Source organism: Dermacentor andersoni, chromosome 1 (assembly GCF_023375885.2).
Source record: "Dermacentor andersoni chromosome 1, qqDerAnde1_hic_scaffold, whole genome shotgun sequence".
Lineage (NCBI taxonomy): Eukaryota > Metazoa > Arthropoda > Arachnida > Ixodida > Ixodidae > Dermacentor > Dermacentor andersoni.
The window spans coordinates 84,926,434-84,951,454 of record NC_092814.1 but is presented as its reverse complement, the minus strand read 5'-3'; the positions used below and the strand labels follow the sequence as shown (position 1 = coordinate 84,951,454).

The 25,021-nt window shown below is 42.6% G+C and overlaps 1 protein-coding gene across 4 annotated transcripts in view; it reads left to right on the top strand.

Moving 5' to 3' along the window:
- Positions 1-25,021, top strand: part of LOC126543158 (puratrophin-1-like) — a 379,196-nt gene that overhangs the window by 325,495 nt on the left and 28,680 nt on the right. For 3 of the 4 annotated variants that reach the window (XM_072286216.1, XM_072286212.1, XM_072286219.1), the window contains 7 exons: positions 7,475-7,663; positions 11,881-12,084; positions 15,155-15,555; positions 18,111-18,395; positions 19,222-19,428; positions 21,132-21,207; positions 22,718-22,891. In XM_072286216.1, coding sequence (XP_072142317.1) covers positions 7,475-7,663; positions 11,881-12,084; positions 15,155-15,555; positions 18,111-18,395; positions 19,222-19,428; positions 21,132-21,207; positions 22,718-22,891 — 1,536 coding nt within the window. The remainder of the gene's footprint in view (positions 1-7,474; positions 7,664-11,880; positions 12,085-15,154; positions 15,556-18,110; positions 18,396-19,221; positions 19,429-21,131; positions 21,208-22,717; positions 22,892-25,021) is intronic. The other variant, XM_072286218.1, reaches the window with a different exon arrangement.

Genomic DNA, 25,021 nt, shown 5'->3' with positions numbered 1-25,021 from the left:
CCAATACAGGAGTAGTTAAAGGGACATTGAAGGGAAAACTGGTTCGAGCTGTATCGATAAAGTACCCTTATGCAATACGAAAAACCCTCCCTTACCATGACATTACGCTTGGTAGGTCAGAGAAGATGCGAATAGCGAAAGTATGGTGTTGACGCCGCCTTGAGCTTCCCGCACCAGTTACCTGTGACGACGTGGATTTTGACGGTGTCTACGCTGGCCGAGTTAACTTTTTATTGGTAATGATGGACTACATTGTATTTCAAAGGAGCCAAAGATTGAACTTGGCAAGCTTCGATAATTATTACGAAGCACACGGCACAAATACGAGAAAATACATCGATATCCGTGACTTCACACCGACGTACAGGCGCGGAGCAATCGTTGCGAAGTTAAAAATAAGAAAACAACTTTGGGCCTCATTTTTTCTTCAACAATCAATCCGTTACCGCGAAATTAACGAAAATTAGCGTTTTACAAGTATACTTTGTCTAAGCTCAGTTTACTTTTTTTTTCGATGTCCTTTTAAAAAACGATTTGAGAAAGAGGTCCGGCTTTAGCCCAATCACATGCCGGCTTACGGACACTAATTACTAGATTATGTGTAGGAAAATTTATGGAAAAACTTCAGATGCATGACCAAAGGCTGACAATATCGTTATAACGTCTTTATTGACGTTCCGGCCGGAGGACCGGCCTTCGTCGGAGTGTATCTTCACTCCGACGAAGGCCGGTCCTCCGGCCGAAACGTCAGTAAAGACATATACCATAACGTTCGCCGTCTTTTTTTTTTTTTTTTTTTTGAATGTTAACCGGTCGAGGGCTGTTGAGATGCTACAGTGTCGTTTGAAAAGTTGGCACTTTTTCTCTTTGGTTTGTGAGCTCGTGAAAATGTGTATACAGGTAGAAGGTCGTAAATTTCTCTCGCAACACCGTCAGTTCTCAATAAAGGCATTTCGCGTTTAACACGCAAATGTTTCCGCCGGAGACTTGGTTTTGTGGGTCGTCATTTCGGTCGCGTGAATGCGAGGGTTCCTGTTCGTTCAGCATAGCCGATGGGCACATATAGCGCCCGTTCAGCGAGTCGGAGCGGTTCCCAGCGAAAGTAAAACCAGCGTCTGAAAATTATTCATAGTGGTCTCACGCTTGGAACGCTCTGGCTCTTCCAAAAGCTGTAGTATACGTGCGCGCATGCGTACATGTACACTATGCAGACGCGTGTATAAAATTATGCGTGTACACTTTCAGCGTCGCAGGCAACGTTTCAGACCGCTGTTGGCAGTTCGCTGTATAGGCTTCCATGACGCACGCGATTTTGGTGTCGCTAATGCAAAAAGAGGAAAACGGACTCTACAGTTACCACCGCGCTATAGCATGGAGGGAATCCGTCCTGCACCGTCGGTTGCGTGCAGACCCACGTCGATTGCGCCTCGCAGCTGTTTTTCTCAGAATGGTGTCGTTGTAGCGTTGCCTTCATGCATTCGCCGTTCCACTATACAGACATGCCCTCGCGCTCTCTTTTCCTACTATTTTCCTGCTTAGGCGGAACGTCGGATCGAGAATTGCAATTCTGTGACATATGTTGTGATACAATACGGGCTGTGTAACGCGAACAACGTTTTTAAAAGTTGCTTCTTGTACAAACACGTGCTAGGAGCAACCTGGTAAAAAAAAAAAAAAAAAAAAAAAAAAAAACCACCTAGCGCTGCTATGTAGTAGCAAAAGTTTTGCAGAAAGATCGCATTTTATGATCTGGCTTGTTCATTATAATACTTAGCATATTTTATAAATTTGCCTTTCGTTAAGAAAGAACTGCGCATTCCCCTTTGTCTGCGCCCATCGCAGCGAGTGATGTTTGGAACATGGGGTCTGCAGTACGACAAAGCATGACCTTCGAAATTGGTTTCAATTAGTCGCTCGGAGGTGCACCCTAGAGGCGCAGACCAAGGCAAATTCGCAGTTTTTTTTCTTGAGAGAGAGAGAGAGAGAGAGAGTTGAGAAACCAGGCAAGTAACAGTGTAAAGTGTTATATTGAAATATTCGGCCCATAAAATACCATGCTATGAAATTTCAGCAAGAACAGCAGCAGTAAGCGCGTTTTTTCCTTCTTTTTGCGATTATATGAGGGACGTTCCGAAAGTACGTTTTGTCATTTATTTTCATATGAAAACTTTATTGCAAAAAAAAAAAAACACCATAGTATCATAAACTATACACTTTGCACTATTTTTCCTCACAGTCGCCATCAACATTCAGACATTCGTCGTAGCGTGCAATCAGTTTGAAGAAACCAATTTGGTAAAACTTGGTGCCCTGCGATGGAAGGCCTGAGACGTGACCTCTTCACCACACGCGATCTGTAGGCGTTTGAATCATGGACACACTATCCCCAGGTGCCCATTAATACCGGATAACAGCACGCACTTCCATTGGCGACCAAGTTGTCAGCACAGGTCTGTCTGCCATCGGGATTTGTGCGCGAATAACCGCGGTGCAGTGCACCACGAGTACACTGTAACCTAGGGCACGCCGGTCAGCTGCTACTCTCGCTTCTTCGGCGCTCTGCGCATGCGTCATTCCTCCGATGACGCTCCTTCCGTCGTTCAACCATTGAACCAGCAACGGGCATGCATTCCTATGGCGATTGTTTCACCTGGTGTACCATCTTCCAAAAAAAATGACGAAACCTACTTTCAGAACGTCCCTCGTGAAGAAAGAATGTTTTCTGTATAAATTGTCTACTGCTCTTTCGCGCTGCGCACGGACGTCTGACTTCTTGCCCTGCCGGCGCCAACTGCTTGTGCAAACGGCGGCGCAGCATGGTGCAGCGCCTTGCAATTGGTTTCCGGACCGTTTGGAGACTACGTGCGTCCCTTTGTATTTTCGGGGAGCACATGCAGCGACTCAGCTGTGTGCAGCGTTCGTTTTCACCTACCGACGCCGCGCGAGATCGTTCGGGAGCCGCTTGTTGCACCGCGTTCAGCACGACAACGACGGGGTTGACCGGAAAGCTAAGGACAATGCTTCGCCGTATTGAGATAATTGGGTTTTGGTTTTGATATAAGGCTGAGAGTGCGGGTGCTGGCTTTTCGACCACTTTTGTCACTTCATTGTCTGCTGCTAAATGGTGTGCTTATGCCCGAGTAAGCACATTCCGCCGCCGGCATTTTGTCGACTTGAGAGCAGTTTTACTTTTCCTTTGTACTGAGCACTAGTTGCAAATGAAGCGCAAAAGACACGAGAACCGTTTAATTTTCGCACGCTGAATTGTTAGCGGCCGCAAGGCCACAGCGGTGTCCTTGAAAAGCGCTGCTGTAAATGGGCTTTGCCACCTATACCGCGAGGCCCCTTTCGCTTACTTCTCTTGCGCTTGCTTCTTTCTTCGGGCGACGTGAAGTTTGTACAGTGAAACCACTGAGATTGTATCGTATGGAGGGTCATGTAGTGACCACCAGCAGTGATGGATTCCTGTTCTAAAACGCCGAACAATGGCAAGGAAAACAACACTAAAATCGCAAACAAGAACGACTCCTAGCGTCTGACCTACTCACGGGCGGCCGAAAGGACCGTTCTTTGTGCTTTCGAGCTAAACGTTATCTTAAACACTAAGCACCTATCTATCCGTGGCACTCCATGCATGTTCGTGTGGCCTGCAATTATATAGATAATGGCTCCAGGCTCTGTGCCGCTGCTTGCGTCATAACGGCAGACCGGAATAGCCCATCATTCAGACGCGTCTGTGGGCGAAAGGTGAATGGACTGCCGCTTTGTGCGGTTGAGATTGTCTTTACCCTTCGACGCTAGTATTATGGGGTGAACACCTTCGGGCGTGTAGCTTTAAGGAAAGAAACTGCCGCTTCTGTTTCGCTGCGATGCGTAGCTCCCATAATGGCATGATGAACCGCGCCACTGAGCAAACACCTTGCGCGACTAGGCCCTTTGTGACCATTTCGCTCGTTGTGTAGTACGGGTGCTTAACTCGCTCATAGACTTGACTAGCCAGTGTTCCTCAAGGAAGCCTGTTACTCATTAACCTCATTCGCAACCGACATTAAAGCAACGAAGCGTAAACTACGTTGTAGTTGTAGTACCTCTCCCATATGCACTTATATATCTGTAGTGACGTCAACTGAAGTGAATGCCGGGATTTGTGTTCTGTCCTTTTTTGTTAATTGGCCTGTACAAGACTGCTTCGTGGGCTGAACAAGAAACAAACTTAACACGGGCAGACCTTGCATTGCTGCATCGGTTGTCTTGTGTGCGTACTTACATTACACGTGGTATGAGCGGGCAACATCGGGTTCGTGTGGAAGCCGGACTAACTGTTCACCCCTGCCTCCCGTAATACGCTTATGCGCCTGTCCCTCCATGATATCGTTCACTATTAGCCTGTTTCAAAGCGAATATCTTTCTTTGGCTTTCGCCTGTTTTGTGGTCTGCGGCTGGCTGTGGTTGGGAGTCGCTGGTCGGAATAGGAACAATGGCGCCGACGCGAGGGACACGTTGCGTTGCGGGGCGCGTTCCTTGCCGAACTGCCGTAGCTCTTTGAGACGCACGTGCTGTCCGCCTTTACCACCGCTGTATATTTGCTGATCTGTGCTCTCTATGGAATTGCGCAGTGCGACAGCAAAGGCTACCTAAGTAGCCTCACTGCAACAACTAAGTGGTCAAGTACACCATTCCTTCAATAAAGAGCGAATAATTGTCTTGAAGCGTTCGGCTATTCGCTTACATTGACAATCATCGTTGATGGTTTCCGCACAATTGTGTTTTTTTCTTCTGGTAAAAGGGCATACAGACAAATATTAAATACGTGAAGCTAGGTTGGTAAATTACATTGCCAGAATTTCAAATAATTGTCGCAGTATGGTGAACGTAACTTTGAATGTGCCGTAAACGGCGTAAAAACGCATTTCTGGGCATTGTTTCGAATAAAGTAAAATTTTTGAAAGTCCAGGCAGAGTCTAGCTAATTGTTTTAGATTCCTTGGCATAGAAAATAAAAGGAAGGCTAAACCTGCTACCTCTTGCGTACTTTTACTGCTCGTGATTGACAAATATAAGCCAGAATTACGTGTAATCCTTGACGTCGTGGTGATTTGGTTTCGCGCAAAATTCAAAAGGGAACGCTTAGCTTTAATTTTCTCTGTTGGTAATTGTGTTTCTGCGATAGAATGCATATGGTTTTGAAACAGTAATCTGCAGTTATTGTGTGATTTAGTACTTCCGTTTATCGCCCCCCTTTTATGAGCTTCTCATTCCGATATCTCATAGCTTATCGTTTTTAAAGCACTTGTAAGCACTGGTCTTTTGTGACATTTACGTTCGTCGTATAACTCCATCGTTAAAAATGCGATATACGTAGCCGCTAAAAACTGAGCCACTCCAGTCAGTCTAGTTTTATTGCACTAAAGATAACGAAATTGTCAAAATCCTACAACCAACCCGACTCGTGGCCTGAAATCGTGAATGAATGAAAATATAGTGTAGATTACACAGTCTTACCGCACGGAACCGCAAGCTGCAGCGAGTCGTGCGATTTCCGCCGAGAATTTTGTATTTACCCTTAGAAGCACGCTTGTGGTCGACCTTATGGCAGCAGCTAGCGTCAACGCGTACCAGAGCCGGTCGGATAGACGGTCAGTCAGAGTGTAAACGATAGCCGCTGATTTTGTCATATGTTGTCATTAAACGGACGCTAAGGAGAAAAAGGATTTCTTCTGTATCAGTAAATTACCTTTCTACAATATCAAAAACACCACTCTCGTACCACGATAAGACGCTTGGCGAGCCAGTAAAAAGCGCAATAACAAAAGATTGGTGGCGACGCCTTCTTGGAAGTTCCTGCACCAGCTCGCTGTGACTTCGTGGATTTTGACAGCGTCCTCCAGGGCCTAGTTAATTCTTCAGCGTTAAAAATCGACTACACTGTGTTCTAAAGGAACCAAATACTGAACGTGGCGAGTTTCGGCAACCATTACTGAGCCAACGCGGCCTAAGTACGAAAATATGCTTTGAAATCCGTGACGTCACAGTGATGTACCGGTCTTGGGGATCGGCGCGAAATTCAAAAACTGATACTTTGACCTGCATTTTCTCTTCTAATAATCACCTATTATTTCGAAATTAACGACAACAGAGTTTTCAAAGAACGCTTTATCCGTCTAAACTGATTTAGTGTTTTGCTTTAGTGTCCCTTTAAATTTTCCAGCAAAGCGAATGAACTCGCATTCACTGACAGATCCAGATGGGGATAGATAGTTCTTTCTCGTGTTCCTGTATGGGCTCGTCTTTTCCTTCCTACATTTTTTTTTACCCCTTTTGCCACTCATACCGATAAACGCGCATTGGAGGGCGCTGTTGACTGGCGCTCATTAGCAATCGTTCCGCGTCTGTGCGCTGCTATTGGGCACCCTAGTGGCAGACCTTTCTGTATATATTAAGGAACACTAGCGTGTTAGCGCGTACTTAGAATATCTTATTATAATGTATACTAGCATTTTCTTGTTTGTTTTCTTTGAGCGCAGCGCTGCCCGGAGACAGTGGCTATAGCCATTTGGCTTTGCCTGCTGGGCGCCTGGCTTCGCCTGGCCTGGCGACTCGGATAGCGCGGTACTGTTTGAACATAGTTTAACGCCAGTTTCCAGTTGGTGTATGTAGTTCAGCTTTTGCTGAGTTGAATGCGCCGAGTTGTACCCGTAACGGCGTCGACTTCCCTTGGCCGGCGGCGTTCATTGACGCCTCAGCGCAGAGCGTGAGCGGCGTCCGCGGTGCGTGGGGCCGGCGCCGGTGACTGGTGGGCGAGTATCGGGTAATCGCATTCACTGACACCGCGCGCGCCGTTGTGCCCACGCTATTCCGCTAAAGGCATAATTGGTGCCTGTCGGCGATCTCGGTCCTTCCTCTTGCAAGGCCACAGCGCCTAGCCACTGCACTGCCTGCCGCGCTAGTTCCGAGGGATGCTGACGATAATATATATATATATATATATATATATATATATATATATATATATATATATATATTATGTAATCACGCAATACTGCCTGGCGTAGGCGTTCTCTACTTGTCGTTTTTCCGGCGTTTGTGGCTGAACAAACGCGTAGCTTTTTGAAGCATGCGATGAGTACCTGTGGCCACACAGATTTCTTCCATCATTTCAGCTCATTGAAAATGAATTTAAAACTTCACCATGGGCATACAAGCTCAGCGGTACCAACTAAGTGGGTAAATAACATAATCGCGTGCCACTTCAGCCACTCTTATAGGAACTCAATTGCTGTACTTAGTTCATTGAACTATTCTGCACATGACAGTTGAAATGCTTGACAGGGAAGTAAATTTAGTAGTAAGCAGTGTGTTTTTTATTTGTTGATCCTGGTTTTCCTCATGCTGCTGTCCAAATTGATCTTATGGGGCGACATGTTTTCACCATCTTGCAGCACCGGTGTCTGAAGCATTTGGTATTGTTTTTCCAGAGGCAGATTGAAAAGGGCAATGACCTTCTCGAAGAGGTGGCCATGACATCTTCAGTCACAGGCTCAGCCAAGAGCACTCAGGAGCTTGCAGTATCACTCAAGCATCACCTGGAGTGTTTTACAGAGAAGCTGGAGGACACTCGGGAAAAACTGGAGGACACATCGCGGTGCTACCTCCTTCTGGACCATGTGAGTTTTAACTGCTTTTGTTGCCACTCCATCAATTGGAGCGATAAAAAAAGCTATACTTGTCAAGTTTATTCCCTTCTCCAATGTTTGTACAGATGTTTTAAATGCTTTGATACCTTTAAATAAAATAAGCAATGCCTTAAAAGGCAGCTTTTGAGGGGATAATCAATTTATTACAAGGCTACTATACTATACAGATCCTCGAAGAAATTCATTGCACAAAGAAGTGAACTGTGGCCACTATACATGGGTAATGCTCACAGTGTTAAGGGTTTCTGATATGTGTGCGTGTTTTTGAGGGCAGTGAAGCTGGCAGCAAACAGACTTTATTAAGTAAGCTACATTGTGAATGAATAGTTTTGCATTATCGTATATGCTCGATTAAGGGCTACACTTGTGCAAGAGCTTCACTCCCAATTTCGCAGCCAAAAATGTAAAAAAAGAAAGGAAAATGTTGAAATAAAGAATTCAAAGACTGAAGAGAGCGCCGCAACTTGTGTGCATGCTCTCGAATTCTAAGCGCGTGGTGTGCGCGGTCTTTGGACAATGCTGTGAAAAACTTTGTCATCACAGTCGTATCTAACACCATGGAGGGCACTGACCCAGCAGTGCTGGCCCCCTTAATCACTGCCAAGTAAAATCATGATTGACGCTGTCACCTCTGCTGCTGAAAAACCGCTGTTTGTCATGAGTGACTCTGCATAACCAATATCCTCCTGTGGCCTGGATTTATCCGATATAGTCGACACTGTAATGCATTTGTGAGCTAGTATTAGAGCTCCTGTGCTGCCAAGTGAGTATAGTCAAAGTTGCATTGTTTCCTGCCTCATCAGAAATTCTAATAAGGTAGCATGAGCACAAGCACAATTCCTGGCTCTAGTCAAAAAGGTAACTGTGTTTACAGATATTTTGCATGCATATCCGTGCACAGAATGCTGGTGCATGGGCAAGGATACCACTCTGAGGTCTGTTGTCTGATGTATTTTTTACATTACTGTTCACAGTGCCAAACATTCTAAGGGTCATAAGGGAAGCTGGTTTTATGGTGTCTGTGCTCATATCAGCATAATACAGAAATGTGACACCATTGATAGAACATAATAGATACTGTTACAATATTTCCACCGAGAAAGAGTGAGCTGGGAGTGCTGACTTATAGCAGTACAGAAACATACAAAGAAAGAAAAAGAAACTATCACCATTACCATAGTACAGGTTCTAGCTTACTTCAAGGCCAACTATTCTCAAGGGTGAGAATTAAACACTGAGAGAATTGTGTGGAGGAGAAGGGGAGGCCTACTTGAGTCTTCCCTTGTTTACGCACTTTAATGACAGACACACTGAAACTTGTTGCTGTTGAGTGATGTAACAGAGGAACATTTTTTTTTATTTCTCTCTCGAAATTGAAGTTCAGAACATGTGTATGAAAAATCCCACATGATTGGCACAAGTGCTAATTATGCTGTTATGAGTGACTGATGGGCCCATGAGCATGAGTCAGGGACATTTGTTTTAGTACTATATAATTGATGCAATGAATAATCTGTTTTCATTACTAAAGAATGAAGGCAAGCATTCAAAACAAACCAAAAGTTGCATATGTAGTTTCATTTACTTAAAGTCCACTTTATCTCTGTGGTTAAATGGGCGTGATTACAGTGGTACAATCTCTCTGCTCATCTTATTCTTATTTACATCAAGATCATATACAAATGGCAACTGAAAATTTGGATTTGGTGGGGACAGGCTAAAAGAAAAGAAAATAGGAAGTTAGAAATAACGGACTTGCCAGAAAAGAAGCGTCTTTGTTCTGTAAGTGGTTGGAAAAGTTTGTTGAATTCATTGCTGCATGCACATATGCTTCGTACAACTTGGTAAGTCGACATTCTGGCCAGTGGCATGCTGTTGCTACAGATAGATAAAACTATGCCAGATATGTCAGATCTTTATCCCCTGGTGACTTGAACAGATGTCAACTGTGCTCTAACAGTCTAATGATTACTGTTTTTTTTTTTCGCAACACTCATTGTCAGGCACTTCTGTTGCTTTATCGCTCCTCTCATTGGCATCTATGTAGCACTTTTTGAAGCAGTTTGATGAATCTGAGCATTGAAAATTCCTATTAGCAGAGAACGAAGTCGCCCAAAATCACAATTCTATTTAATTCGTAAAAGAACAAATGCATGACTAATGCACAAATGCAGCCTCTACAACTCGGGGACTTATCTTGGCTTGTTCGTTGTTTGAGGGCAGTTGGTGACTACTGGATTGACTAGGCTTTGCTACTTTCGGTTTCAAGGAGGTGCTGGCAATGTATCGGAACAAAAGCCTTGCTCTTTCTGCTTGTCTCGGTGGCTGAATTAGCATGCTATCATGCTGGAACAGTCAGAATTATTTAATGGTGTGCTGTAAGGCATTCAAAATTTTAGTTGTCTTTGTATATTGTCCGTGGGGTGAATGGCAGGGCTGAGAAGCTTGCCTGAATAATCGAGCATGTCTGAATTATTGGTGTCTGAATATAATCAGTCGGGAACTGAATTCATAACCAACGTTGTAATGTCACCTAGTCAAGCAAACTCTCATCCAGACTTGTCTATTTCTTGGAGTGGACAAGAAACAGTCTATCTACATCAGTGCTTCCCAGACTCTGCTCTACTTTGACCTGTACAAAGTAGAAAAGATTATCTCTACTTTCACTTCCCTTGGCACTCATTCTGCAAACCTCTTTACATGGCCTGCCCAACTAAATTTTGTCCTCTTAATATCGACTAGAATATCGGCTACCCCCTTTTGCTCGGTAATCCATGCCGCTGTCTTTTTGTCTCTTAACGTTATGCCTATAATTTTTTCTTACGGCACTCGTTGCGTGGTGCGTGTGTCCTCCTGAGCCCCATGTGTTAGTACTGGTAGAATGCAGTGATTGTATACTTTTTATTTCAAACATAGTAGTAAGTGGCCTGCCTTGGCTTGTTTATGCCTACTGAGTGTATGTGCTCTCTCCAGCCCATTTTTATTCTTCTGTAGATTCTATTCTCATGATCCAGGTGCACTGTGGCTAAATTTGCCTGAGTAAGGGTACTCTTGCAGATGTTCGAGAGCTGACTACCAATAATGAATTTTTGTTCTCTTGCTAGACTACCAAATATTGCCTTTGTCTTCTGCTTACATATTGATCTCAAACCTTTCCTTATGCTTTGTCAATGGCTGAGGTCCTCAGCCAGTTGCAAGTCATTTCCATCGTAGATGAATAGGACAATGTCATCCGCGAACTGCAGGTCCCCGAGATGTTCTCTGTCGATTCTCTCGCTTAATCTTTCTCAGTCTAATTGCTTGAATATTTCTTCTAGCATAGCGTTGGAGGCATTGTGTCAGTGTGTATTTTTCTACTTGTGAAGAGTTATGGTAACTCCGGAATCTTTATATATATTTGCTAAGATATTCACATATGCTCCCTCTACTCTTGACTGTAGGAAGTATTTGGTCTACTGAATCCTCCATTTGTCATTCTCCCTCTTGGTCCTTGAAATGCTCTAGGCTTTTTAATTTCATGGCCTGGGCAATAATGCAGAAAATAGAAATTTTATTTGACTGTTTATGTAGCCAGGAGTCAGCTGAACGGGAAACATCTCGATAGGTGCCATATCCACATTGTGTAGCTGACATGCGAGGTGGTATGAAAGGGCACTACAGAAAGTTTTATTGTGGGTGTGTCATGTTCTGAAGCATTAGCATGTTTTTATGTTTTCAAAGTATACTGAGGTTCTGTTATCACATTTTATTTGGATTCAAAACAGTAAGCAGAGAATGATTAAAGGCAATCATTTGCCCTTTGCTTCATCAGGTTTCTAAGCCACTCCTTGCTAGCTCCACTTCTTATAATCTGTTGGAACCACCTTGGATGCTGCGATCTGCACTTTACGAAATGCTAGCCTTTGGAAAAAGGTGTAGACAGTGTGCTTTGACTGCTGCAGCATTCAATGCAGGGCCATCAGATTAAGTATGGTACTTAACTGCTGAGGCTGTTCTGTTACAGTGATAGTAAGTTCCCTTTAATGTTCAAGCCAGTTACTGCGAGGACAATGCTTGGTATTTCTGTCCTCAATAAGCTAGTTTTTCCTTGCAGAACAATATGGTCTTGTAATTCCTCTGAAAGTATATGATGACAGTTTTCCGAAGGCATACAAGTGGAATAACAGTTTCTTTTTTTCCATCCTTAGAGTTATGAATGGGCTTTGGATGCCATGAAATTTGTGTCAAGCATGAAAATGGATAGTGCTGCCACACCTGAAAGCATGACACAACTCATGAGGCTTCTGCAAGAGTATCAAGAAGAGCATCCTGCACCTTCGGAGCAGAACTTCAGTGAGATGCTGGACTTGGCTTCTAAGCTGGATAACCCCAAGCTTGTGGAGCAGTGCAAGGTTTGTTCCTAAACAGCCTGACTCTTTTTTTGTGCTACTGTATAAGCAGTAGCTATACTGAGTCACTCAAGTTTTAGACTGTGCATACTTCTTTCGGCTTTGTTGTGTTGACAAATGAAGGCCACTACTAGATGTCATCACTTTGATGTTAGTGAAAACAACTGTGTTGATATAATAAGTAGGCACTCTCAACTGCTGCCAAACTTTAATAACGATTTTTTCTGCCTTGCTGATAGGATTCTCAGAAGGTTAGATAGCGGGATCAACCTCCCTTTCATGTGGCAACATCTTCCCAAAGTAAATAATAGTGCTTGCTGAGGATGAGAGAGGTATAGAACTTCTCACTGGCAAACATGCAGCTGTATTGCTTTAGGTAGATATCTAGTAGTAGACATTTTTGGGTGAGTTGATGGGAGTTTTTAATGCAGCTTCGGCGCAACATAGGTGAACGCAGACAACAACACAGTGCGCTTAAAAACAGTTGTCCTTACATTTATGTTGTGCTGAAGCTAGCATGTATATCTAAACTATTCTGTAGTAGAAGGGGAGCTCTCATCATGAGTTGACATTTCCAGCTAGTCTTCCTTCCAAGCATTCACTGAGCCCAGTGCAGTTTAGCTATTGTGATCAGGCAAAAAGTGGTGTTCAGCGTGAAATGGCTGATGGCCTTCAGCAAAGAAACTGACTTTCCTAAACTTAGCTGATATGTTTAAATGCCTACAAAGCATGAAAGCACTTAAGTTCTTTGCTTGTGCCATGGATTACTTCTGTCCAGAATCTGTTCAAGACTGTTATAAAAGCTTCATTGAAATTTATATTAAGGCTGTAAACCCAGGAGTTCTCGGTTATTGTGATAATTAAAATATTTGTACCCAGCATTCATAACTGTGAAAACCGTTCCTCGTATCATGATGTGATGAAACAATGGGAAAGACAGACTAAGGGAAACAAATGTCAAGATGAAACTGTGTCCCTAAACTAAAGTGCTCAGTCTTGTTTGCTTCTCATTGTTGTCTTTTGTGCCATTTCATAATTTTCTTACACCAACTCGCCTAGCTGTCCTCACTTCTGCAATGCGTTTCTTATATGCCCTAATTGGAGGTAGTCATTTTATTTGAAATATACCGAATAACTTTGTTTCAATAAAATGTTAGAACAAACTCGTGAAGAGTAATAAAAGTATGGCAGGTCATGCTATTTGGCCAAAAACACGAAGATGTCTGAAATGCTTCAAATTTTCCGACATTTGCACATACTAGAGCAAAAATTAATTTCTTCCAGTTGGCACATAGAAGTTTGTAAAATAAACTAATATTTGTGAGAAAAGCAAATTACTTGTCTTAATAAAGATATTCATGCAGTGTCGTTCATTGGCTGTAATATATGCCATGTACCATAAAAGCCGCATTAATATGAGTATGGTTTCCAATTACTAACGTTGCAAGTTTCCGCCTGGTACTATATAATGATTCAAGCCAAAGTTTCAACAAAAAATTTAAGTTATAGTTCGTTATTGCTGCATGGCTACCATCATGTTCATTGTGGCACCAAGAGACGGCATGCGTTTGACTGCCATAATGCGCTGAAGTGTGTGTCGCACTTTTAACAAGTACAACATTTAGAACATGCTTGACGACATAGATGATGACTATTTCTGGAAAGAGTTCTCGGACAAGGAACTTCCCAGTGACAGCATAACCAAGGACGGCGATGACTGAAGTGTGAAGTCCGATGTAAATAAATGGTTTTGCTGAGTTTGCCACACTCCTATTATATGTGGACGAAACTTTTTTTTTCACTTTTCAGTATTTTCGAATCTCGCGTAGTACTGTATGCAGGTCTATATTATGTGTGAGATTTTACTGTAGTTGTAAAGAAAAGGCTATTTACTATAATCTCAACCTGGTGTCTAATCAGCACAGTGCTTAACTGACATGGAGATGAACAGTGCCAAAAACTGACTTGGGGAATAAGATAGGCAATGCTGTCTGCAGGTCCTAACAGCAAAATTGTCCTATCCCCATTGGTGGGCATATTTGGAAAATAAGCAATTTACCGTATTTACTCGCATAATGATCGCACTTTTTTGTAGTAAAAAAATTGACGCAAATTCAGGGGTGTGATCATTACGCGAGTTCAATTTCCCGCAAAAAGAAAAAAAAAATTTTTTTTATCCAGCGTTTCCTGCGAGATGACAATAGGTCAACAAATAGGCGGCTGCCGCTGTATGTCGTGCGGGACACCAAAACAAAAATGGCGGCCAGTGGAGCAAGCCAAACGCGATTTTCTTTCTTCTTGTGAGTACATTATGTGCATTGAAACAGTTTCTTCCGTATCAGTAATGAATAATATCGTTAATATCGGCAAGTTTGAGGCAATAACATAGCCATGTCCACTTTGAGGGCACACAAACAGATGGGCGTGCTTAGCTGCCAGTGACATAGGAACACATGGTGGGCATGCTGCGGAAATTGCAGCATTTGTCTTCACTACTATCCTAATACGGCAGGTTTCCGCTAAGGATGGGCGAATATTTTAGCTGTGTTGCAAGCATCGGCATATGAATGGGGTACACTTCTAACGTATTAGTGTAGACGTGGCTGCTATCGTTGCTGCTCGCGATTTGTTGCGTGCCCACAAGTGCAGACGAGAAGAATCGAAAGGCGCCTTTTTTGTTGTTGTTGACTACAACCATTATAAAGCCTACACATAATAAAGGCAAGTTTGATTGTAGCTTTTTTTTTTGTCATGGAAGTGCGGAAAGTGATGAAAGGAATGAAATGGGGCATCTGCTTAAGAATGTCTGGTGTGCGCAGACCGCTTGGTTTGTCTTGAAGAGTCGTTCGAGTAGCATTCGACAGATGGTAAGCACGATCATTATTAGCTAGACTTGGCACACGACATATCGCTTCGGCAAGTTCGGGGTGCGATCATTACATAGGAAATTAAAAAAATCTAATTTGACGAAAAATTCAGGGGTGCGATCATTACGCGAGTGCGATCATTATGCGAGTAAATATGGTATTTATCTGTTAGGCAGCATGGATAACATATTTTCTTTCTGATGCAGACGGCCCAAGCCAGGTGTCGTGAAACAGCCGAGTTGATGGAAGCGCGCCATGCAACGTTACTACGAGCTCGCCAGCAGCTGGAGCTAGAAGGCCGCAAATCGCCGTCCCTAGCTACCAGCTTTCGTTCGTCAGCCATGGATGGGTGCAGCCTCTTTCCTCAAAACAGCTGGACCCCTGGCTCGACCAGTACGCCGTACTGCTCATTTGTGCGGCGCCGCTCTATTGCCACAACTCAACCCCACCTGTACTCAACTCCTCCTCCCATGAACTCTTACACAGCATTCCCAGCATCTGGAGGCACATCAGTGGTGCAAGACTCCTTTGCCCTTGATCAGTACATCCAGGAGAAGGAGGAGCAGCTTCTTAGCCAGGGCCTCATTACCGATGACCTGACGCGAAGGTACGTCTGCGGGTTCACCTAATAAGGAACACAAATGCAAATATTGGAGACTTTGTTAATGTACTACGCAGGAAATGGGACTTGTTCACAGTGCAGGGATTCACAGAAATTGTTAAACACACAACAAAGCAGTTTCTGATTTTTTTTATCACCTTCAATTACATGCAAGCGCCATCGTTGTAGGAAAATGTTTGGTCACAGCTGTAGACATGAATTATCAAAGAAATTGCTTGAACACTTGTAGTGATCTGTGGCACTAGATTTAAGCAGGTACACATCACGAGCGTGTGTGGTTCAGGCCCAGTGAGTGTATCTTGTTTTATTGTGAGTGTGTGGCAGATCATAAGCAGTTGGTTGCACAAACAGTGATGCCAAAATGATGGCTATGTACAGTGCTCACGGAATGAAACGCGTCAATTTAGGACTAAGTAATGCGCATACTTTCGTTTCCACCGGCTGCAGTTCGTGTCACATCGACATAATTTTGACGTGTACACTTACATCAGAGTCCTCATCACCTCTGGTGACCACATTCCCTGTGACATGACATAGTGCTCTCGCGTACTTTGCACGTATGCAGGGTTCTACTAAATGCTCCATGTCACGTTTCATTCCGTGAGCACTGTACATAGTACTTTTGACGTATATTTTCCTCAGCTTCACATTTGCACATGGAGTGGCCTGTTTTGTTAGCAAGTTCCGTGTGGATTAATTTCGCTGGCATGGTTATGCTATAAAGGATGCTACTTCTCTGTTGATAGTTAATTCTTGTAAAGCATTGTGTTGGGCTTTTACCACAATAAAAAAAGATGACTGTGCAATCTACATATTATTATGTCACAGGAGTAGTAAATACAGCAGACAACTTTAATTTGACTCAGGGGTTAATTCAATTTTTCAGTTAATTCGATCCTGACCGAAGGTTCCAGCAGGGGCCGTCACACTTCTATGGGTCCAAACTTTTGTTATTTTGATCCTGAAATTGTCCTTAGCCGGGTAATTCGGACTAGGCTGGTCAGCATGTGCCTGCATGACCCTAGTGGTAATGCCAGATGGTACCCTCCAATAGTGGTAGTGCCTGTCTTGGCGGCGCTTAGGGTACGGTCAGTGCATCAAACACACATCACCTTCCATTGAAAACACTTATTTTCGGCCAGCCCCAGGAGGATATTAAAGTGAAAATGATAGCTCACAATGAATTAATATGGTGTTTATCTGATTCTATTGTGCGCCTTTATTTCCAAGAATGTCCAATTGCCTGCATGATGCAATCTGATATGGAAGTAAAATCAAAACCGCATTGGCATAATACACAACAGCCTACTGTCATAGCCAGTCTAGCCATCATCATCACCATTGCTATCAAAAGATAAAAGATAGCAACCATGGATGGCGACAAGATTTCACATAGCATCACATCGACACACCACTTTAATTGATTACAAAAGCATATTCAAACAATAAGTTATTTTACATGCTAAGCTGCAAGTGGCTTGCACTCTTTAGCCCTTTGAGGGTCGATATTTTTCGCCATATGCGACCGCCCAGGGTCGATTTTTTTTATTGCAGATTCCAATTCTTCTTAGGGATTTATTTCGAAAAAAAATTACCATAATTTTTCTAGGGTGACCAAAAAGCGAGAAAAAAATATTTCGCGTTGGTATATATGTACTCTTCCTTTATGAATAACAACTATAAAAAAGAAAATACACTTATAAGAATTAAAAATTTGATGCATTGTTATAGTTCAAGGCTTTGAAAATGCGCACACGAGAATATTTCGCAAGACTCAAATGTTCCTGCTCTTACACTAATATGTACATCCATAGTGTAATTGAACTGCATAGGTGCGTGCACTCAAGAAAACTGTGTGGTTGTGTGCCCGTCAAAAAAGAAAAATGTGTGACAAACTTCTGCTAATCTTCATTTTATCGCCAACCAGAGGCAATTAGTTTTTGCGCGTCTCCAAAAAAGAAAAGCATCGGAAACGCATGCACAGTGGCATCCTACCTATGCGCACCCCTGTGTGCACTAAACGAGCGAGAGACAGGCGGTCGCCCTTTAAGCGATTAGTAACGAGATACCATCAGTTTCGCAAGCGAAAGAAGCCGAAACCGCCCGCGGAACAAAACCCAAAGCGTCGCCCGCTCGCGTGCGCGCCAATGCACGAACGGTAGTGTATAGACGCGTGGCAGCGAACTAGCGCTAAAACAAACCATGCAACGGAAACCGAGAGAGGGAGGCACGCGAAAAAAATTCCCTGTATTGCCACATAGTGGCAGCACATGACAAAAAAGAAAAAGTTAGGAAATTGGAGTGCTTTTTAAACGTACAGACGGCACGGTAAATATATGGCATCGACCATTTTTGGTCTTGGTTGCGGCGCCGTATATTTACGTCATTGACCTTCAAAGGGTTAACATAGTGCAGAAAATTCTGGGCATATTGCTTTGAAACCTTGATCTAGGAAATGGCTTGCAGAGCAGTTGATGTAATATCCACGTATACTTGTACAAATTGTTTGATGCAACACTGTTCGGTGTGGCTGTTTGCAGAGGTCCTGTTACATCCATTTCGCGGAGCTTCCTGGAATCTCGGAGCAAGGATGGCTGTCCCCGATCTGCGGGACTGAGCGCATTGCGTGAAAAAGTGCGCAACTCTTTGCACAAGGAAGGCCACCAGTGCCGTCCGCAACGCAAGCTGATGAGGCGCAGCTATACATGGCAGCTTTGCGAGGAAGCATTGAGTCGAGCGAGTGACAGGGTTCGAGCGCAAAATGAACGGTTGGTGTCCGACCGCACGGCCATGGCAGACCTTGAAGGGAGTGATGGACTTGCAAGGTAGAGCAAACAGCCTGGATAATGCGCCTTCAGATTCCAATCTGATTTACAGTATCTTTGATTTCGCCCTCTTTCGATGGGACCCTGCTTTCTGGTACCATCAGTAGTAGTGAAGGAGAAAATTTGATAAGGTACGCTCTGTATAATTTCAGAGCTGTATAGTAGACTGCTAAAGAAAGGTCAAGATAAAAAGTGCATATTTTGCCTAGGAATCGGGCATTAAGTGTCCAATGAATCCTCTTCATGCCAAATGTAGGTTGAGTTAATTTCTACAGGACTGAAGGGGTATTTACACAATGTAAATGTGAACTGAATACATTTCTGTAGTTACTCTGTTGCTGTATATATATGATATGTTTTCAGATGTTCTAATAGTGATAATGAGTACTGCTTAGATTTTTTATTACTACAGAGCTCCGAGATCTGTTGAGAATTAAAGAATTGCTATGTCACAAAATTTACCTGAGATCTGCTCTGAAGTGTCTGAATAGCCACTTGTGTTTAACTGTGTGTAATTGTAATCTCTCAAGTTTAAACTATCTGTAACATGTGATGCTCATAGTCAAAAAGACGATTATACTTGGCATAAAGACAAGCTTGCATTGGTTTCTGAAGCATTTTATTTTTCCTTAATGTTAGTTATCGGGAATTTTACAAGCTACTAAATGTGTTCGCTGCTTGTGAGCTTACTTTGGATAAGGGTTACTGCTGTCAAATTGATATTGTGAAATGAAGTAAGCTAGTCCATGTTAATGTGTCGTATAAGACAAAAAAAAATTTTTTTCCCCTCTCTTTTTGCACGATCTTCCCTATTCCCACTTTAAAGTTCCATAAGCTCTCCCGAGTCTGAGGAGCTGACCTCACTGGATTCTGAGCAAGCCAAGAGTGAAGGGCAGTCATCTGACCTTGGTCGAGGCAGCAGAGTTCCTGTCCCAGTCAACAGTCATCTCTTGACCCGAGCATCTGCTCTGCAGCTAGCTGACTCGGCCATTAGTGATGCCAATTTCAGCGAGGAACAGCTGAGAAACAGAAAGTCAGTGTTCTTGTGCAGATGTGACACCCTTCTTTCTTGCTCTTGTGCTCCTTTTTGTTTTGACACGCTACATGAGTCCTCCACGGGCCTGTGCCTCGTGTTGTCCTTTTTCACCAAGTATTGGCTAGAATGATTCTCCTTCCAATTGTGTGTTGCCTTGGCTGTCCAACCTCCTCTTTTCTGCTTGGTTGCTTGTTCTGCCATAACAGGCTTCTCCATCATCTACTTGTTAATGAGTCATTAATTGCTGCTTGCTCACTCTTCACACTGGACATCTGTTTTCTGATAAGTATGGGGAGTGTTACTGCTTGGCATGGCCTAACATACTGATTTTGAACCAGTTTGTAACATTTCTGTTAGTATGTTATTTTATTCATTCGATTAGAAAAAACAAAGAATGCTAACATAGTTGATTTACTTAGTTGCGGCTTTTACACCTCATATCTATTGGAGCCCACTTACAGACATTGTGTTGTCATTTTAGCAGACTCATTAGATCTAGCAGATTTCACGCCTGCTTATTGGCACAAATGCAATATTATGTGTGTAATGCTGCTGACAGTGGAATGTAAATAATCTTAGTGAATTTTCACCAGATTTCGACTGATTTGTAGCAGATAAAGCAGTTTAAGTGAAACGTAAATGCTCTTATGGTGGGAGCGGCATGGGTACTCTAATACAGCTTTCATAAGTAGACCCCTCGGGCATTTATAGCTGAAGCAGTAAGTCTGTGTAACATCCCCTCCCCGTAATCTCCACAGAAGTCTGTGTCCACTAAACGTTAGTTGAGAAGGCAAATTTTTATGCTGCAAAGGGTGCAGTGATGAAAGCATGGTTGCATGAGTCGTTACCACTTGTTGGCCAGCATCCTCATTGAAATGCTGGGCTGCGAGCATGCCATAATTCCACTATTCCGAACTTCGAGGCTTTGTGCGTTTCTACAGTGAGAAAAATATGGGGTAAAACAGGAGTAAGTGGCACATTAGTCCTAAATACCTGCCATTATCTCCTAACTGCAGGAATATGTTTAATTTCTTATTTTGAACAGACTAATGTAAAGACAAATGAGGCCATTTGGTCCTTATGTTCCGTATCATTAGCCCTCTGTGTCTGCCACTGAATTGGTAGAAGTACTACTGTTCTGATGGTCTTTGTAAATGTACAAAGTGGAACATGTGTGACAGTGCTTACACTGCATTTGCAATGCAGGTGAAATTCTAAAATCGGCATGCTGACAAGCTGCTGCAATGCAGTGCATACCACAAACTTGGTGTGGAAAGGCGAGGCTACGAGGCAGATGTATACTAGTAGGTTTCTTGGAAGTTAAGCCCACAAGTGCAGAAGCTCTACATGTAGAATTTGTGGCACCTCTTACGTAATATTTGATACTTGCACTACATAAAAATGCCTTCTTAGTATATATTACCTAATTGTTCATTTAATTTATTTTTCTTAGCTGATAAAAATGACTGTCTGTGGTAGTTTGTTGCTGAAATTCTACGTAGTGAATTTTTAGCAGGTTCACAGCACTTTTTAGTGAATTCTAGCAGGTTTAGAATGTTGTTTTTGCAAAATGCTTATTGGAGGAAAAGGCAGTACTGATATACAGTTCAACTTGAGATATGTATAAGTTTGTTTTGAATAATGTTTACCTGATAAATGGCCATACTGTATGACATAAACCTGCTCACTTTTTATTCCAGAACTCTGCTACTCGTTATGCGTGAAATGGTACAAACAGAACGAGACTATGTCAAGTCATTGGCATACATTATTGAGGTAAGGCAGAGTATGCAGCAGGAAGCTGGCTTTTTAGCTCGACAAGAGGTGCATGCATTTGCTTTTTCTTCTTTTTTTTATTTTTTCTGCTTGGAATAATATCATAGCTATCCTTGAAGCATGTTGTGAACTCTCGGAGCATGTACACATTTTTGTTAGAGATTTTTCTGGTGAATTGTCTTAGGATTGAGTGCCATTAGCATGGTGCCACAACTGCGACATTGATCAATGCTACAAAAACACGGAAGCTACAAAAACACTGAAGGATGAAAATGAGTGTACACGCTAAGGTAGTGCTAAGTGCATCAGTAACTAAACAGCCTTGCAAAGCTGTTCAGTCTCGTTGCTTAATGGTCTATGCTGTACAAGCCATGATCATTGTGGCAACTGCAACAAAGAAGGCAGAAGTTGGTAGATTATACCTGAAAAGATCAAGAAGCCAAAAAAATCAAATCTAAATGCTAGCCTTTCGTGCTAGCATTTAGCAGTTTTGCATATGAGCATAATAGCAGTTTTGCATATGAGGGAAAAACAGCCCTGTAAGTACACACTCACTTCTAGGCAACCATGTACAGGCCAGAAAAGTCAGGTTTCATCAAGAAATGCCATTTTTCAATGAATGAGTGGAATAGACTGCACAGTAGCACACTGTGTTTGTCTGAATATTTTCACTTTCTGTGCATTGCGCCCAACTAAGTTCAACCAACTAACCCAACTTGGCATACTGCTCGAAATGATAATTCTTTAACTGACAAGTAAATTGATGCAGCGCTGATGATGCGCCTGTGCTCCAAGTTCAGTTTTATGTTTTGTGGCTTAATATAATCTTGCGTAGTAAGTGAATTCTGCTTCTTGCGATTTCCGCACAGCTGTGGAACGTGAGCTCGCAACCCCAGTCCTTGCAGTGCATAGCAAGCAGACTCTTCATTTTATTCTTCACTTAATTTGTGTGGGTTGCTGCCTTTCCAATATATCTTTGTGTGAGTGGCTTGCTGTGCACTATGATCATGGCTGTGAGCCCATTTTCCACAACTGTGCAGAAATCGCAAGCAGTGGAAACTGCATCTGGAACATAGCTTGTTATGAAATAATTGGTGGATTTTTTTGTTATCTAGTATTGAAATTGCACCAGTTGGGTACCTACACATTGTTGTAATCAAGTAAATTGGCACCCTTCTGCTGCTGTAGGCATGGCTGCACCATGTATATGTTTCCTAGCATGTAAGAATAGCAGTTGGATAGGTGTTGTGCATAGATATTAAAATGTCATATAATTTATGATACAAGTAGTAATTTTCTTTAGTTTTTCTTCTTTCTTTTCTTTAAATTTTCTTTAAATTTTCTTTTCTTTAGTGCAAAGTTGCTAAGCAAAAGAACTTTGTGCTTGATGGCTGGTGATTTTATGTCTGTATCTGTTGCAGTCTGTGAATGTAAGGCTTCAAAAATAACTTTATTTGCTGTAAAGTTATGTTTATTAACAATGTATTTTTTATGTTTGGTTTCGCTGCAGAACTACATTCCGGAGTTGATGAGAGAAGACATACCCCAAGCCTTGCGGGGCCAACGCAATGTTGTTTTTGGGAACATAGAGAAGATTTACGAGTTTCATAGTCTCTATTTTCTCCAACAGTTGGAACAGTGTGAATCATGTCCCTTCATGGTCGGACAGTGCTTCTTGCAATATGTAAGATCATCAGAAAAACCTGTTTTCTTTGTCATACTCTAATGTTGTCTAGCCTTTGATTAGAATGCCTTGAATTGTACAGTAAATTTAACCCCAACACACTAATAACTTCCTGTCTAAGTGAGAGGCTGTGCTAATGACTTGAATGTCACAGGACATTGGGCTCTCAAGGCATTTCTGTTAATGATTTTTTGTCAAGTGGGCAATGCCACTCTTTTGCCTTTGTCACTTTTTTTGTGCACTTTACTGTTCAGCTTCCCTCAGAAATGCAATATAGAAAAATAAAGTTTTGCTAGCCTGCTAGAGTTAAGAAGGTGGTTTGCAGGCAACCAAAAGAAAGTAATAATGAAAAAATTACGGCAGTACCCATCTCACGATAAATGTGGACATCGTTAGTGCGATTAGTATTCAAGCAATGTAATGGCACACCATATTGCCACTGCCGAAGTGCGTCATGTACGAGGTGTGAATCTTGTGCTTCTCTCTGAACCATCTAGTGCCATCTAGCGGTGCTGCCGCAAGCTCCACCTGTAGTACTTGTGTGAATTCAGATTAGGTTTGCTGAATATAATGCGGGTTTGATTCTTCTGAGCACCCGAAAAATTTTCTTGAATAGTATTTCTTTTGTTTATGAAAAGCAGCGCGCATACCCAGTGACCCAAGTTGGTGTGAAAGATGTTCATTGAAGAGCGGCAAACACACAGTGAGCAAATGTTAGTGAGCTACCACTGGGTAAATAGTGAGTGCAACCAACGCTGCTGATACTGCCTCATTGCCTTTTCCCTGGTATTTTTGAAGTCGAGATTTCAAGGTATGCAGAGCCCAGCGCAAAAACTTTTCGAGATATAAGCGGTGAAAAACACATGGTTTGAAACCATGGCCAGGAAAAAAATTTTGACTTGACCGATAATTTTGAGACATCAGAGATCGAGATAACAAGGGTTTACAGTACTTATAACATGGATATAAATAGCCAACTCATTCTGGTCAAATCATATCGAGTATTCTGCGACAACCACTTTCGGCGATACTATTGCCTTGGCGTTTGTCACGCTCAATAAATCAGCCGGCTGCTTACCCATGACGGTGGCATGCACTAGCAACACTCGTCTTGAATGCTTCACAACATGCGAGAGAGTGCACCATGCGAGTGCAGAGCAGCTGAGGTGTGTCGTTTTCGAGTGTAATGGCCATAGTACGGGTTCTGCACGCTGACTACAGTTGGCTATGGCCATTTTAGGTAAAATAAATTGGAAAAGAGTGTGAAATGTGTTATATTAATTAATAAATTGTGTTACAACTCACATGGTTGTGAAGTACAATGGAGATGATATTGTAAACTGATACACTTTGTTTCTGCATCTGTGTGTCTGCCATCGTGCACCGTCAGAGGGGCAGCAGGTAAACATTACAAAAGCAAGCGCCACAGTGCTTGTGCAAGTTTGTTGTCTGCATTTTCTTTTAAAAATAGATGCCTACAATGTTTTGACCACGTCCAGCTAGATAATGGAAAGGATGGCAAAACTACAGCGAAGCCTGCATGCAAACCGCCATCAAGCACTACTATAAGCTACCACTTACCTCTCTTGTGTCTGCTACACTTCACCGCCAACTGACCCTGAAACGATGTGTTTGCTGATTCAAAATATGTCGGGAGCACTCAACAATACTGCAACGTAAAATTGGCGTAGACTGGAACTGTAGAAGGCACTATTCATTTTCTGGCCTTGCTAAAACAGCCAATCTGCACGCGTCAATGGCAACGGCGAGGCCAAGGCGATAGTGTCACCAAAAGTGATCGTCACAGAATAGATCCCCTTGGAGTACTACAGAAAAACATACTGTCTAGATAGTTTGTATGTCATTTTTATTGTTTTCTGTGGGTGTTTGTGTGTCATTTATATTGTTTTGTAGATGGCCAAGCTACTTCCCTTTGATGCTTTTTTATAAACTCATTTGTTTCATGAAGTATGGATTTCTTTTGTGCATGCAGAAACATTCAAGCCCCTTTGCCTGCTGATTTGACTTTTTATTGCTTTCCTAATATGAATACTTTTAACCCTTTCAACCATTCACGGATTCTAAAGAAGTTTGTGTTTGTTAGCTTGCTCTACATGCAGCTAATAGAAG